Below are 16,524 nucleotides of genomic sequence, written 5' to 3' on the forward strand. Positions count from 1 at the left end.
CTGGGCAACAGAGTGAGACTCTGTCTCACAAAAAAAAAAAAAAGTCAGGAAACAATAGGTGCTGGAGAGGATGTAGAGAAATAGGAAAACTTTTATACTGTTGGTGAGACTGTAAACTAGTTCAACCATTGTGGAAGACAATGTGGCAATTCCTCAAGGATCTAGAACTAGAAATACCATTTGCCCAGCCATTCCATTACTGGGTATATACCCAAAGGATTATAAATCATGCTGCTAATAAAGACACATGCACACATATGTTTATTGTGACACTATTCACGATAGCAAAGACTTGGAACCAACCCAAATGTCCATCAATGATAGACTGGATTAGGAAAATGTGGCACATATACACCATGGAATACTATGCAGCCATAAAAAAGGATAAGTTCATGTCCTTTGTAGGGACATGGATGAAGCTGGAAACCATCATTTTCAGCAAACTATTGCAAGGACAAAAAACCAAATACCGCATGTTCTCACTCATAGGTGGGAATTGAACAATGAGAACACTTGGACACAGGGCGGGGAATATCACACACTGGGGCCTGTCGTGGCATGGAGGGACGGGGAGGGATAGCATTAGGAGATATACCTAATGTAAATGATGAGTTAATGGGTGCAGCACACCAACATGGCACATGTATACATATGTAACAAACCTGCACATTGTGCACATGTACCCTAGAACTTAAAGTACAAAAAAAAAAATTTAGAAAGTGAAAGAGAGAGATAAATCAATAGTAACTCCTAGGACTTGAACAACTAGTGGGAGGGATGACATAGCCATTTAAGGGTAAGAGAGATGAACAGGTTTGGGGTTTGGATGGAAAGATTCTTGGGCCATGTAAAGCTTGCTGTGCCCTCAGACATCTAGAGGAGATCACAGGTAGGCAGTCAGATGCACACGGCTGAGGCCCAGTGCAGAGGTCAGGGCTGGGGATGCACATTCCAGAGTCAAGGACAAGGGACTTGAGGAGACACTGGGAGAGAGCACAGAGAGAAGGAAGAGGGCCAAGGACAGGCCTGAGGTTAGCTCCCACATTCAGATGGCAGCAAAGGACACTGAGAAGGAAGGTCTGCAGGTGGAAGAAAACCCAGACACAGAGCTCGGGGACATGGAAGCTAAGAGGAGAGAGCATTTCCAGGACAGATGGTCAACTCCAGTATTGACCCATCTGTCCTGGAAATGGGGGCCAAAGAAGAGGAGGACAGAGAAGGCACCACTGATCTAGCAACCAGGAGGTCATCAATGACCTTGACAAGAAAAGATTCAAGGGAGCAGGGAACAGATGCCCCTCTGGCATAGGTAGAAGCAAGGCCAGGAGTGGGAGATGTTGGAGATGGTGCCATGGAAGTCTGCAGGTGAAGGAGGGCTGAGTGAGTGTCTGAAGACCTGGTCCTGGGGCAAGTGGAGAGGATGGGATGTCTCCCAAAGTGTGAAGGGATGGCTGGAGGAAGAAAAGACAGACTTCAGTGTTCTGTGAGCCTCCAAAAGGCAAGCCTAAGAGCCCCCACTGAGACTTAGGGAGGAAAGATTTACAATCAGCCAGAGGAAGGACTTCAAACCAGGAGGTTCGCATGGGGAAGGATGGCCTCTTTGCGAGCTTCATGACCTGCCATCACTTACTAGCTCAACAAGGTCTTGGTGGCCATCAAGTCAGGGGGATGCCGGGCTATAAATGGTGACATGTGGTGGAAAGCTCGAAGAGCCTCTAGCTGCCGTAACCTTGTGAGCATTCCCTAATCTAATGGGTGGGTAGGTCCTTGGTCCTTCCAGCCCGACCCCTTTCTTTCCTTCCTTCCCATTCTCATGCCTTCCCCTAGCCTTCTGCCTTTGCCAAGTGATTGGCATAAAATTCTGAAAGATGGTCTACAAGGGAGGAAGCATAGGAGCGTGAAGAAGAAGAAGAGGGAGAATGGATGGTGGAAGCTGAAGGGAGGAACAGAGTTTGGGGAGCTGACCTGGGGTGAAGAAGGGGTGAGGCCCTGACAGGCACTGCACCCATCTGATCCAGCCTCCTCAGTTTACAGGTAAGCAGACAAGGCCCAGGGAGGGAGTGCTATCCCCCCATGGAAATGCTGTGAGTCTGGGCGAACCTGAGGGGGGAAGAGACCCCCGTACTCCACCTCCACGGAGCCCTACGGGGACCTGTGAGGTGCTTTAACCTTGGAGCACTCAGGGAGTTACAGAGCCCATGACCTCCTTTGTATCACCCCGAGTTGGGTTAATGACCTCAGTTTTGCAGATGGTGTAATTGAGGCACAGAAATATTCATGTAAGTGGTTATTTGCCCAGGAGACTCCACAGAGACTCAAAAGCCACAAAGCTTTGGGTTCAGAGCACTCCTGGAGCAACCCTGTCTTGAGGAGGAGGAGTCTCCCAGTGCTAACCAACTCCACTTCCACCAGCAGCCTCAGCCTGCTGCAGCCTGGGTTCTGCCAGGCCCCAAGAAGCCCACATCAGGTATGTGGGACCAACGGGAGAAGCTGCCATGTTTGTTTTGCTTTTTGTTTTTCCAGCACCCAGTCCAGAACATTCCACCAACCTGCATCTCCCAAATCCTTCCTAGTTGGGTGAAGCCCAAGAGCTCCGGCCCTTTTTCCCTCCTTTTCCGCAGAAGAGAACATTGACCAGGAAGGCTTAAGCGAGCCAGCTGCACCTGCCATGCAGGAGTGTGCGTCCTCCGCTGTCCTGCCCTCAGATGGCCACGATGGCATTCGGGACTGCAGGGGTCACACTGCCTCCAAGGGCTCCTCTTTGAAATGTATAATTGCCAGGAGCAGGTGGAGGGTCGCATTTTTCAGAGGCAACAATCAGAAAAACACTAAGTACACTTGGGAAGGCAGGAGGGAGGAGGACACAGAAGATAGAAGGTGGAAGAGACAGGGAAGGAGGAGATGACAGACCCTAAAGATCATCTTGTCTGAGATCAACCCTGCAGCTTTGATAACAGTTGCAAAGAAGCGATCTACTATTTTTTTTTTTTTTTTTTTTTTTTAGATACGATCCTACTCTGTCACCCAGGCTGGAGTGCAGAGGCGTGATCTTACCTCACTGCAGCCTCAAACTTCTGGGCTCAAGTGATCTTCTGACCTCAGCCTCCTAAGTAGCTAGGACTACAAGTGTGCACCACCATGTCTAGCTTTTTTTTTTCTTAATTTTTGATAGAGACGGGGTCTTGTTATGTAGACCCGGCTGGTCTTTAACTCCTAGCCTCAAGTGATCCTCCCACCTCAGCCTCTTAAAAGTTCTGGGATTATAGGCATGAGCAACTGTGCCTGACCAGAAGTGATCTACTTAAATCAATATGGCCTTTTTTTATGATCTAACAGCCAGGAGCTGAAGGCAGAAATAGAAGACCTGAGAGGACTTGGAAAGAAAAGACAAGGATACTCACCCAGCTCTGCATGAGCTGCCCACAGCCCAGAAGGAAGAACCCCTCTAACCCCTCCCATGAGTGCTGGGACTCTGTAGTCACACAGGAGATATGGTGCTCCAGCTCCACCCACCACCTGGAAGTGACCTAACCTTTGGTGACTCAGTTTCCTCATCTGTAAAATGGAGGGTAATGAATACACCCACCTCAAAGCTTTGAGGGTAAGGACTAAATGGGATAATACATGTAAGGCACCCAGCATAGTGCCTGGCCCCAGACACTCACTTGGCTCGCTTTTCTGCCAAGAGGGCCCTCTTGTGTCATCTATTTGGGGCTTGCTCTTTTTTTCCTATAGCTGGTGCTACCCTGGCCTTGGGAAGTCTTCCACACTCCATCCCAGAAGCCCAGGAAGAAGGGTACAGGGAGAAGGCTGTCCCACCCACAGGCAGCCTGGGCCAGCCCTGCTCTGGACCTCAGAGACAAGTGTCTCCTGAGTTGCCTTCCACACCTCCTCTTTGCCAGCCGATTACAGTGGTGAGACCAGGAGGGCCAAGACTGGTGTGGAGTATGGAAAGGGGGCCAGTGAGGCCAGCCAAGGAGCCTGTGGCTGTGCCTGGATCTAGAGGATCCAGAGGGCCCTGGAGATGCTCACACAGGTGGTCCAGCCCAGTTCTCCAAAGCCAGAGGCTCCGCGGGATTTGGGGAATATGTGAGCAAACACAGAAGGATTATGTGCACTTGCCAGAGGGTCCTCTGTGTGTGCAATGACAGAAGCAGATGTATCTACAGAAGGCAGAGTTAAAGGGATTTCAGTTGGGCTGGGGCTAGCAGGGAAGGCTTCAAGGAGGAAGTGGATACTGGCAGGAGTACAAGGACTTGGATGTGGAGCCAGACCCAGTTGGCAGAAGCTGAGTGAAGCCCTTTGTGCTGTGGCCATGGGCCAGTCTGACAGTCAACTCTGCTGGGACAGTGCCTGGGGGTCTCCTGCCTCAGTTCTCCTCTGTCCCTGTGACTGAAGCAGGGGATGTTTTCCTGAGGCAGTGCATGCAACAATGCCCACCTTGCAGGACAGAGGCCATGACCATGGGGGCACCGCTGCCTCCCCCTGCTCTCTGAGCAGTTGCCAGGCAGACAGGTAGCTAGGCCAGTCCAGAGGGATCAGGGTTAGAGCTGACCGTGGAGGACAAGTACCCACTATCCTCCTCCACCTCCCCAGAGGGGCCATGCTCGGTGAGGGGTGTTCAGGAGGAGGTCTAGTCAGTTAGCACAGGAGTACGTCATCTGCTTTCACTGCCCCCTCTCTACTTTTTTTTTTTTTAGATGGAGTTTTGCTCTTGTTGCCCAGGCTGGAGTGCAATGGCACGATCTCAGCTCACCACAATCTCCGCCTCCTGAGTTCAAGCGATTCTCCTGTCTCAGCCTCCTGAGAAGCTGGGATTACAGACATGTGCCATCACGCCTGGCTAATTTTGTATTTTTAGTAGAGACAGGGCTTCTCCACCCTCTCTACTTTGTATACCCCACCCCCACCAACTGTCAGTCTTCCTTTTCCCACCCAGAAGCCCACAACTGTCAGCCTGCCCTACTATCAGCTCTTTTCAAGAGCGAATTCTCTGGCAATTCCAGCCTGTGAATGAGTTTCTGATTCTAATGTGTTTCCAGAAAGGAGACAACTTTTCAAAGACAATGGCAGGAGACAAGGTTAAATCCAAAGGAATAAATCTCTAAGGGAAGACTCAGAACATTGAAATCAAAGTTTGCTTTCTTACCAACAGCCTTTACTATTTCCTTGCGTAATTCATTTTTTTTACACAATTCACATTTATTGAGCACCTACTACATAACAGGTGCCACACTAGGTGCTGGGAATTCAAAACTGAAGATGCACAACCACTGTCTTGCTGAGAAGATGGAAGCATAAACACATGAGAAAGGTCTTCACAGGCCTTCCTACTTGTGCAAAACACCCACTTAAATAGAAACATTTGCTGACTGAAAATTATTCCAGCTGGGTGCCATGGCTCACGCCTGTAATCCCAGCATTGGGAGGCCGAGGCAGGTGGATCACTTGAGGTCAGGAGTTCAAGACCCAGCCTGGCCAACATAGTGAAATCCCATCTCTATTAAAAGATACAAAAGTTAGCCGGCCCTGGTGGCAGGTGCCTATAGTCCCAGCTACTCAGTAGGCTGAGGGAGGAGAATTGCTTGCACCCGGGAGGCGGAGGTTGCAGTCAATCAAGATTGCACCACTGCATTCCAGCCTGAGCGATGGAGTGAAACTCTGTCTCAAAAAAAAAAAGAAAGAAAAAAGAAAAAGAAAAAGAAAATTATTCCTATATGCTCATTAAATCAGTTCCCCTAAGGATGCTTATTGGACAACACATTATAGACCTAGACTTGAAATTAATAAAGCTATATGTCAATGTATATCTTATAGCTCGCACCTTTCTAATTCAGCCTGGACTTCCCCCAGCCTGTGACCAATAAGAAGATCAGACCACAGCCTTTTATGAGCACTATCTGGCTTGAATTTGCTTTGTGGTGCTGTTTGGAGTTTTCCAGACTAATCATTTGGACTGGCTCCTTCTCCTTGTGGCTCCTGCTTGAGTATATACAATGTATGAGTCATCTGCTTTTTTGCCCCTCTTCATCCTCTGGTTATATTTGGTACTTCCTGACTTCCTTTCCAAACTGTTAATAATAAATAACAGGTTGTAACACACTTTAACACCACACAACTATAGATAGCAAAACATGGCATGCACTGAATTATTCAATAGGTGAATAATACCATGAAGCTCATCCCATCTTCCAGATTTGGAGAGTTGTTAATTGGGACAATGTACATGGTGTCCTCGTTAGGTCCTCCCCCAAGCTCTGCACATCTGCTGCCAGGAGCTGTCCTGCCCATTTTAAAGAAGGCAGAAGCTGCTCACACACCAGGGTAAAAACTCTTCACTACCCAGTTCCATTCTAACTACGTTAACCACTATTTTCCACATGTGGGGACTCTACATACTGCAGTCCTTCAACTAGGTGGGTACTTTGGGGTCAACTAGAAATGGATATTTGAAATTGGAATTGTCCCAGGAAAACGTGGAAGGTGTGGTCATGCCATTTATTCTGTGACTAAGGAAATTCTTGCTGAGATGGGAGCGCTCCAGAAGCAAGTCAACTCAGCTGATAACAATGTTGCATCAAAGGCACCTGAGTTCCAAAACCAACTTGACAGACGTCAGCTGTGTTTCTGACCCTGCGGGCTCCCAGCTGATAGGAAAAAGGAAGCTGGCCCAGATCATGGAGAGAGGGGCAGAGAAAATAAAGGGCAAGGGGAGTGAGAAAGGCAGTAGGGAAGCAAGGACGTGGAGGAGAGAGGGAGGCAATGGGGAGGGAGAAAGGAAGGAGGGCCAAGAACAGGTAACAGGAAGAAAGGCAGAGGAGAACACAGGTGCAGTGAGGGGTAAGAGAAGTTACAGGTGAAACCGTGGAAAGAGGAAGGAAAGACAAAAGATGCTGGCAGCAGGAAAAGTTAGGAATGGAGCCCACGCAATGGCAATGGTTTCAGCCACTGCCTGGAGACATCTGCCCAGAAACAGCTTCCCAGGGGCCCATCTGTCTGCCTTGCTCACTTGACTCGCTTTTCTTTTCTCTCTTCTCTTCTTTCTCTTTCTCTTTCTTTCTCTTTTCTCTTTCTTTCTTTTCCTTCCTTCCTCCCTCTCTCTCTCTCTCTCTTTGTTTCTTGACAGGGTTTCACTGTCACTCAGGCTGGAGTGCAGTGGCACAATCTCAGCTCACTGCAGCCTCCGCCTTCCAGGTTCAAGCTGTTCTCCCGCCTCAGCCTCCCAAGCAGCTAGGATTACAGGCCTGTGCCACCACACTCAGCTAATTTTTGTATTTTTAGTGGAAATGGGGTTTCACCATGTTGGCCAGGCTGGTCTTGAACTACTGACCTCAAGTGATACGCCCGCCTCGACCTCCCAAAGTGCTGGGATTACAGGCATGAGCCACCATGCCTGGCCTTGACTAACATTTTCTACCCCAAACCTCTTGAAGAACTCTCCTAGGAGTTCAGTAGGGAGGTACACACTTGCTGACTTACCTAGACTGCTCACCACCCGGGAGGCAGGGCCACTCAGCAGACAGGCCAGCACGGGAGGCTCAGCTTCCTAGGATAAGCATGGGCCCCCACCTCACCTGTGATGTCCAGAGCTCCCTCTGCACTTCCATGGAAAGAACTGTGGTCCCAAAGGCCAGCATAAGACCCTCCAGCCCAGGACACCATGTGTGGCCATCCCCACACCCTCGGGCACATCTGTGGACATTTGCTCAACTGTTTTCTGACACCAGAGACTCATCTTTCTCAAAGCATTGAATAAAAACATACATATCAGGGGTCCTTGAAAAATCCATTACTTTTCCTCTGCAGGGTCAATTTAATGTTTGTGTGTCAAAATCACCAGCAACAAAAATGTGAGCCTCTCAGGGAAACGGACGTGAGAGTTACCCCCTCCTTAGAAATACAAAAATTAAGAAACCAAACAGCTTAATCAGCCCCTGGGAATGCTTAGCTGGCAGGTTCCAGTCACACCCAGCTCCCAGCAGAGACAGTATCCTGCCTCGTCTGCAAAAATTCTCCACAATACCCTCCCTGCAATGAGTGTGCCCAGCCTCAGAATATTCCATTTTTATTCATTCAACAAATATTACTGATCAAGAGGAAATAGCCACATGATGGAGCATAGAGAAAATCTCAACACCATCTTGATGGAAATGGTTCTGCTCCAGCCAAGGGCAACCTCCCCTGTGGGCAGGGCAGGGAGCACCTGGGCAGGGGACTTCAGAGAAGCAGGGAACACCCACCTGACACCCGCTTCTTGATGCCACCCACCCATACACACCTACACACACTTGCTGGCTGATATCTGAAATCCCTGCAGCAGGGACAGAGCTTCGGCCCCCACCCCTAAATGGAGGTTTCAGACCAAGACTCCCCACACTACCCACCGGATAGAAGGGGCCAGTGAATCCCTGCTCGGTTGTGGTTGGGTCCTATGCCTCATCCTTCAAACTCATTCACCCTCAGGTTAAAGGAACCAGGTGGGATACTAAAGTGCAGGGAGTTTTGAGCCACCAGAACGAGCCTGCTTCTTCCATCCTAGGAAGTGGACAATGTGGCAGGGGCTGCAGGGCCACCCCGGGTCAGGCTTCCCCCCTCCCTGGCCTTTGGCCGGGGTCTGTACCTGGAGCTGGAGTCACTGCCGCTCTGCACTGCTGGATCATCCGTGACATTAAAGAGCCCCGTCCAATTGGACAGCTGGTCACCACTCTGCCAACCAAACTGGAGGCCTCTGGCAAGAAAACGAGGCAGTCGGTACTCATGCTCATTTGCTGGGTTAAGCCTGCCTACCAGAGAGCCACATTCTGTCGCTGTGCCCAAGTGACATATCGCCTTGGTCATGCAGTTAAAGGAGGTGATGGTACTGACTCCAATCATGAGGATGGCGATCATAAACCACAGCACTCTGCAGTGCTCTCTGCTGTTCTGCACTCATCCCCTCATTCCATCTGTACCAGCAGGGCTGAGAGCACGCATTTCACACACAGGGACATTGAGACTTCGCGAGACAAAGGTCACAGAGCTCTTCTACCTCCTATACCGTGCCATCCCTCAATTCCTGCCTCCAGTTAAACCAAAAGAGTGCCAGTGCCAGCACCAGCATTTTGTCCTCCTCAAAAGCCAGACACACTTCAGGGCTTTTAATAAAATCTACAGTATTCCAGCACACAAGGATACCATTTTTGGTTCAAGATGTGCACTCAACACAGGTTTATCTCCACGCCTTCCCCAACCCTCACTAAAATGACAGCAAAGGGATAAATACAGACATGCATGTGGGGAGAAGGCCATAGAAGGGACCAGCAATAACATGCTGGATGATGAAAAGCACAAGGTCACAGACCTCCACCAGAGAGTGGACACCCGACTGCCTGCAAAAAGCAGATCTACTCACAGTGAACAACTCAGGAAGGCTCAGGAATGGAAGGTCCCCAGGGCCAGCAAAGATGGGAGTGCAAAATGGAGCTAAGAGCAGGATTGTTTGAAGTCCGCACAAAAAGCAGTTAGACAACCCTCTCCCCAATGCCCTGTGAATTCCCATACCAGGCCCTCTTCCCAAGCCCAGGCAGCCTGGCCACTCCACCTGCCCACCTCACAGATGTCAGGAGATTGCTTTCTGGGAAAACTGACTCACAGAAGTTCTGTGCTATTTTCTTATATCAGAGACTCTGCACTGAAAACAGCGGGTGTGCCTGAAAGTCTGCTTACTGAGTGCACCTGGCTTCTGAATGCTTGGGCCACACACCTGCCTTCCAGGTTTGTTGAGGGATGGGTTTCTCAGGAGGGAAACTGACCTGCTCAAAAGAAACAGATATGGAGGAAAGGGTTGGTGCCTGCTTCATCGCCCCAGGGCAGGCTTTCTCAGCCTGGCACTATGGCATCTGGGGCTGGCTACTTCTTTGTTGTGGGACTGTCCTGTGCGTTATAGGATGCTGAGCAACATCCCTGCTCTCTACCACTAGATGCCAGCAGCATTGTACCCCGGACCCTTCTGTTGTGGCAATCAAAAATGTCTCCAGACATTGCCAGTGTCTCCTGGGGGCAAAATTGCCCCAGTTGAGAATCGCTGTCTATAACAATCCACAGAGCTTCCAAGAAACCTTCTAGTGACTGGCTGGCCCTTAAATATAAACAGGCTATTAGGACCATCAGCATGTGAAGAAAACTTTAACGCTCAGAGAACAAAACAAAACAAAACAAAACAGAATAAAACAAAACAGCTTTCTCTGCTCATGACCAGTGTGGTCTCAATATGCAGAACGATTCCAGTGAATTCATAAACCTGTACCTCCCAAGGAAATGCTTCGCCAGCAACCACGTCATCGGTGCCAAGGACCATGTGTCCACGCAAAAGGACATGGGCGAAATTGGCAAGGTTACAGGCAGGTTTAACGACCAGTTTAAAACCTATGTTATCCAGAGGGCCATTTGCCGGATGGGTGAGTCAGATGATTCCATTCTCCAACTGGCCAAAGCCAATAGCATCACCTCAGAAAGAACTTTTGACTGGACAGAATCATGGATGTGAAATATTTCTGTAAATAAATAGTGAGGCCAGGCTTGGTGGTTCATGCCTATAATCCCAGCACTTCGGGAGGCCGAGGTGAGTGGATCACCTGAGCTCAGGAGTTTGAGACCAGACTAGACAACATGGTGAAAGCCCATCTCTACAAAAAATACAAAAATTAGCTGGGCATGGTGGCACTCGCCTTGGGAGGCTAAGGCAGGAGAATCCTTTGATCCTGGGAGGTGGAGGTTGAAGTGAGCCGAGATCACACCACTGCACTCCAGCCTGAGCAAGAGAGTGAGACCCTGTCTTGAATGAATGAATGAATGAATGAATAAGTAAATAGTGAAACACTTATAAAAAGAATGCAGGGAGAAAAAGACAAAAGAAAAAAGAAGGTGGAGCGTAGTGGCTCATGCCTGTAATCCCAGCACTTTGGAAGGCCGAAGCAGGCGGATTGCCTGAGGTCGGGAGTTCGAGACCAGCCTGGCCAGCATGGTGAAACCCTGTCTCTACTAAAAATACAAAAATTAGCTGGGCATGGTGGCAGGTGCCTGTAATCCCAGCTACTCGGGAGGCTGAGGCAGGAGAATCGCTTGAACCCGGGAGGCGGAGGTTACAGTGAGCTGAGATCATGCCATTGCACTCCAGCCTGGGTGACAAGAGTGAAAATCCATCTCAAAAAAAAAAAAAAAAGCGGAAATTTTTTTTTCAGTAAAACCCTTTATAATAAATAGCGTCTAAGCTAAGGGAATCGGGCAGCAGATGGTCACTGGAGCTGGGAACTGATCCATCCATATCTCCAATAATAGGTTAAGTGCCTGAGTCTCTGCACCTCTTGAGGCCTCTTTAAAGATGACTATCTCAGTTGCCTTCAAAGTCCTTGACTGCAAGTATCATAGATCTGAGCCGCCTTCTATGATGCCCACGCATCCCCCTCTTCAGAAGTCTAGCTCACCTCCCACGTGTGTATCAGCTTGGTCTCTCAGCCAGACCCTAGGCTGAGGAGGCTCCTTGGGGCCCTGCTAGCAGAGAGCTGCACACATGAGGTGCTCCAGCGATGCTTTGCTGAGTGACAGTAGACCCCATTCTCATACTCTCCAGGCTCCACAGCAGTGGGGAGCTCAGAGCAAAATGTACAACTCACAGGACAGAGGCCGAAGCCAAACAAAATGCTTGTCCAGTTCTTAGTCCATTCAAAAAACAGAAGTGCTCCGGTCTGGTTCTGATTCAATAGTTATTCATTTATCCACTTATTTATTTACTGAAGTGGTTGTTTCCTTTCAAAGAGATCACCAAGGTATTTCTTGGAGAAAATTTGGGCTTGGTTTATTCAGAAGAGAGACACTTTGAGCACTTATTACCAACCCAGCCCTTTACATAAATGGTCTCAATTCCTACAAACGCCTCACACAGAAAATCTCATGATCGGGCCAAGCATGGTGGCTCACACCTGTAATCCCAGAACTTTGGGGAACCGAGACGGATGGATCACTTGAGGTCAGGAGTTCAAGACCAGCCTAGCCAACATGGTGAAACCCCGTGTCTACTAAATATACAAAAATTAGCTGGGCATGGTGGCACATGCTTGTAATCACAGCTACTCTGCGAGGCTGAGGCATGAGAATCACTTGAACCCAGGAGGCTGAGGTTGTAGTGAGGAGAGATCATGTCACTGCACTCCAGCCTGGGTGACAGAGCAAGAAGAAAGAAAGAAAGAGAGGAAGAGAGGAAGAGAGGAAGGAAGGAAGGAGGGAAGGAAGGAAGAAGGAAGGAAGGAAGGAAGGAAGGAAGGAAGGAAGGAAGGAAGGAAGAAGGAAAATCTCATTATCTCCATTTACAGCTGATAAAATATGCAGCTCAGAGAGGTTTAGCAGCTTGCCCAAGTAACAAGTAGCCAAGCTAAGATTTAAACCAAGGGCTAACTCTAAATGCTTCTACTCCTAAAAGCCTTTACCAAACAGCCTAGAGGCCAAGAAAACAGTAATATTTCCACCTGAGATTTTGCAAACTAGCTAGTTCACAAACATATCAAATCAATGTCCAGCCCAGGAGTCTGCTATGAGACTCACGGGTCCTTAAAAAATAGTCTAACCAGCTAGACTTCTTCCCACGGAATGCATGAAGGGTCAGCTAGCCAACCACACTATTGTCCTCCTACCCATGAGACCCCATGTCCCTTCACATGGCAGTCCCCTCCCAGGACTATAGAGGTGAGGGACTACTGAGCAGAAAATATGATGACTTAGAAAGACACTCATTATTAAATGGGGGGAAAAAACAAGCTACAAAAGGAGATACACAGTAGTAGTTCTATTTATGTAAGGTTTTATACCAGAAACCTGGTTACTTTTGTAGCTGGAATTAAAGTTTATTCTTTCTTTTGGTTTAGCAATGTTTACTCATTTATCTCAAAAAAACCTAATTGCATAATTTTCAAAACCAATGTATTATATAATTTAAATTCCATTCCTGAACTAAGGATAGGATCTATTATTAGTCAAAGAAACCCAATGAGGAAGGTGTGTGGAGGTATAAAGGAAGATGACAAAAGGAAAAACATTTCACAGCTGGGCACGGTGGCTCACGCCTGTAATGCCAGTACTTTGGGAGGCCATGGTGGGAGGATCACTTGAGGTCAGGAGTTTGAGACCAGCCTGACCAACATGGTGAAACCCTGTCTCTACTTAAAAAAAAAAAAATTTTATCCAAGCATGGTGGTGCGCACCTGTAGTCCCAGCTACCTGGGAGGCTGAGGCAGGAGAATTGCTTGAACCTGGGAGGCAGAAGCTGCGGTGAGCTGAGGTTGCACCACTGCACTCCAGTCTGGGTGACTGAGTGAGACTCTGTCTCAAAAATAATAATTAAATAAAACAAAATTTTTAAGAAACGTTAAAAAATAAAACATTTTATTTACTCATTCATTTATACAACATTTATTGAGCATCTACTATGCATCAGGAACTGGTAGTTGCTGGGCCAAGTAACAGCAAAGAGCAAACTCTTGTTTCCAAAATGCTCACCATAAAATTGAGATAAGTACACTAACACACATGGAAATATTAGCAAACAAGAGAGGACAAAATCAAGTGCTTAAACGGAATGCTGTAACTGGTTTTTTATGCCTAATTTATTTTTTCAGGAGGAAAATATTTGAAGTGAATATGACAGGATGTTAACATTTGTTAACACTCCTTATTCTCAGTCATGACTGCATGAATGTTTGTTATATTGTTCTCCACACTCCTTTGTAGTCTATATTTCTACAATAAAACTACATGTTAAAATAAGTTTTAAGTCCGGGCACGGTGGCTCGTGCCTGTAAGCCCAGCACTTTGGGAGGCCAAGGTAGAGGGATCATGAGGTCAGGAGTTCAAGACCAACCTGGCCAAGATGGTGGAACATGGTCTCTACTAAAAATACAAAAAACTTAGCCAGATGTGGTGGCGCACACCTGTAATCTCAGCTACTAGGGAGGCTGAGGCAGAGAATTGCTTGAACCCGGGAGGCGGAGGTTGCAGTGAGTCAAGATCACGCCACTGCATTCCAGCCTGGGTGACACAGTGAGACTTCATCTCAAAAAACAAACAAACAAACGACAACAACAAAAAAACAAGTGCTTAACTGTGCTAAACTCGTAATCACTAACAAGGCCTTGGAGTAGCCAAAGTCAGCTTCCTGGACTCAGTCAGCCTTGCAGAATCTTTGCACCTTGCAGGTTAAGCTAGGATTGAACACAGCCTTGACCCTAAGGAAATAGAACATATAAAGAATTATGGGGGCCGGGCGCGGTGGCTCACGCCTGTAATCCCAGCACTTTGGGAGGCCGAGACGGGCGGATCACGAGGTCAGGAGATCGAGACCATCCTGGCTAACACGGTGAAACTCCGTCTCTACTAAAAAATACAAAAAAAAAAACTAGCCGGGCGAGGTGGCGGGCGCCTGTAGTCCCAGCTACTCGGGAGGCTGAGGCAGGAGAATGGCGTAAACCCGGGAGGCGGAGCTTGCAGTGAGCTGAGATCCGGCCACTGCACTCCAGCCTGGGCGATACAGTGAGACTCCGTCTCAAAAAAAAAAAAAAAAAAGAATTATGTAAACTGATTTATTCAAGACTGGATTCAGATATTTAGAGGCCCCAAGCACTGAAAAGTGTGTGGTGCCACCTGACGCCCATACTTACTCAAAAGTTATGTGCCTGTTAAAATAAAAATAGCTCTGTCTGGATTTTCTGATTATGAAATCCGGGATATGTTTATGGAGGCTCAGCTTTTCTCTGTCGTGTGGTTATTGCTGACAACCTGGCTCAGCCAGGTCCCCAGTTGTGTAACCCACAGCCGTGTAACTTAGCCCCTTGCTCTCATGGCAATGAATCCTACAGCCATCAGAGGGTGGGGAAAGCTGCCCACGCTTCCCTGAGCGAACTAGTAGGGGAATTTCAGGACAGAAGGCAAAAATCACATCTTAGGGAAGCAATTTAAAAACAGGTGGAACTACCTCCATTAATAATACCCTCCCAATATTGTAAGACATTATCTTATTAAAATTTTTGCCAATGGATTAAAAAATATATATGTTCCAGGCACTGTGACAGATTTACATGTTATTTCAAATCCTCCCAAAAGCCTATAGGTGGGCATTAGGACGCCATTTCACAGATGAGGAAACTGAACCTAGGGAGATTAGAGTTACAACCTGCCCAGATACTGTGAAGAGCAGAGAAAGTATTCAAGCCCAAGCCGAACGCCAGGGCCCATGTTTCTTCCTTCTCTCCTTTAACCCCATGTTCTCATGCTCTTTTTTGGGGATAAAAAGACTTTTCCATTGTCCAATATTTTTAATATTGTTCGGGCTGCTGCCATTGCTGTGGACTGTTTAATGACGAAGTCCATATAAAACAAACCATGACTGGGCGTGGTGGCTCACGCCTGTAATCCCAGCATTTTGGGAAGCCGAGGCAGGCAGATCACAAGGTCAAGAGGTCAACATGGTGAAACCCTATCTCTACTAAAAACATAAAAATTAGCTGGGCGTGGTGGCATGCGCCTGTAGTCCCAGGTACTCGGGAGGCTGAGGCAGGAGAATCGCTTGAACCCGGGAGCGGAGGTTGCAGTGAGCTGAGATCGCACCACTGCACTCCAGCCTGGTGATGGAGTGAGACTCTGTCTCAAAAATAATAATAATAATAACCATAGAATATTATAAAATGAAGAGGCACAAGTCATCTCTGAGATCCTTTTCCATTTTGATTGAAGAGCCAAAGTCACAGAATTTCTGGCACTGGAGGAGGCCAGTGGAGGCAATTTTGTGGGGGACACAGGAAGGGGAGGAAGTGGCACATGTGTAGCTCTCCATTCACAGTGTGTGGGCTCCTGCACAATCTGCCTTTGCATATGGTAGGCCTGGGGCCAAGCGTGTGCGAGTGCCCACTCAGATGCTGGAATCTCCAGGGTGGCTGAACCAAAAGAGGATGAATCTATGGGGCACAGGGCACTTGGCACCATGGACTTGGGTTCCCCATAGAAGCCCCACACCATTCGCCAGAGCCCAGGACCCCATGTGCTGACTGCTCAACCCAGTGGGGCACAGCGTGCAGCCCAGGTCACCAAAAGACTGGTCATGTGCTCAAGACAAAATGCAGCCGAACCCGTCCTTGCAAACCACCTCCAAGAGCCTCCTGCTTCAGGTTGAGGCTCCCACAGGCTCTGGAGGGTGAAACTGAAGCCACTGTCATTGCTATGCTCTGTTTTTCAGGTCAGTAGAGGACAGGAAGGCAGCTGCTTCCTAGATGGTCTCCTAGGTCTTCATACCTTCCCTGCCCAATGTCCTAAACACTGCCATCAGAGTGAGCTTCCTAAGGAGTATCCCAATAGCACCACTTGTCTGTTCCAGAACCTTCAAAGACTCCCCACGACCCAAAGGACAGGATTCCAGACCCTAAACTCAGTTCCCCAGCAGTGGTCCTACAGTTTCACTTGCACCCCTCTGCAAACCTCATCTTTTTAAGCCACCATTGTGCTCCC

General features: G+C 48.2%; 1 protein-coding gene across 3 annotated transcripts in view; it reads right to left on the minus strand.

The window, feature by feature from the left end:
• The window catches only part of ST8SIA5 (ST8 alpha-N-acetyl-neuraminide alpha-2,8-sialyltransferase 5), an 89,542-nt gene that overhangs the window by 40,055 nt on the left and 32,963 nt on the right, over positions 1 to 16,524 (minus strand). For 2 of the 3 annotated variants that reach the window (XM_011949350.1, XM_011949349.1), the window contains one exon: positions 8,621 to 8,728. The exons of the other annotated variant lie outside the window; for it this stretch is intronic. In XM_011949350.1, the coding sequence (XP_011804740.1) occupies positions 8,621 to 8,728 (108 nt within the window). The remainder of the gene's footprint in view (positions 1 to 8,620; positions 8,729 to 16,524) is intronic. 3 annotated transcript variants of the gene reach the window in all.

Source organism: Colobus angolensis, unplaced genomic scaffold (assembly GCF_000951035.1).
Source record: "Colobus angolensis palliatus isolate OR3802 unplaced genomic scaffold, Cang.pa_1.0 Scaffold299, whole genome shotgun sequence".
NCBI classification, from domain to species: domain Eukaryota; kingdom Metazoa; phylum Chordata; class Mammalia; order Primates; family Cercopithecidae; genus Colobus; species Colobus angolensis.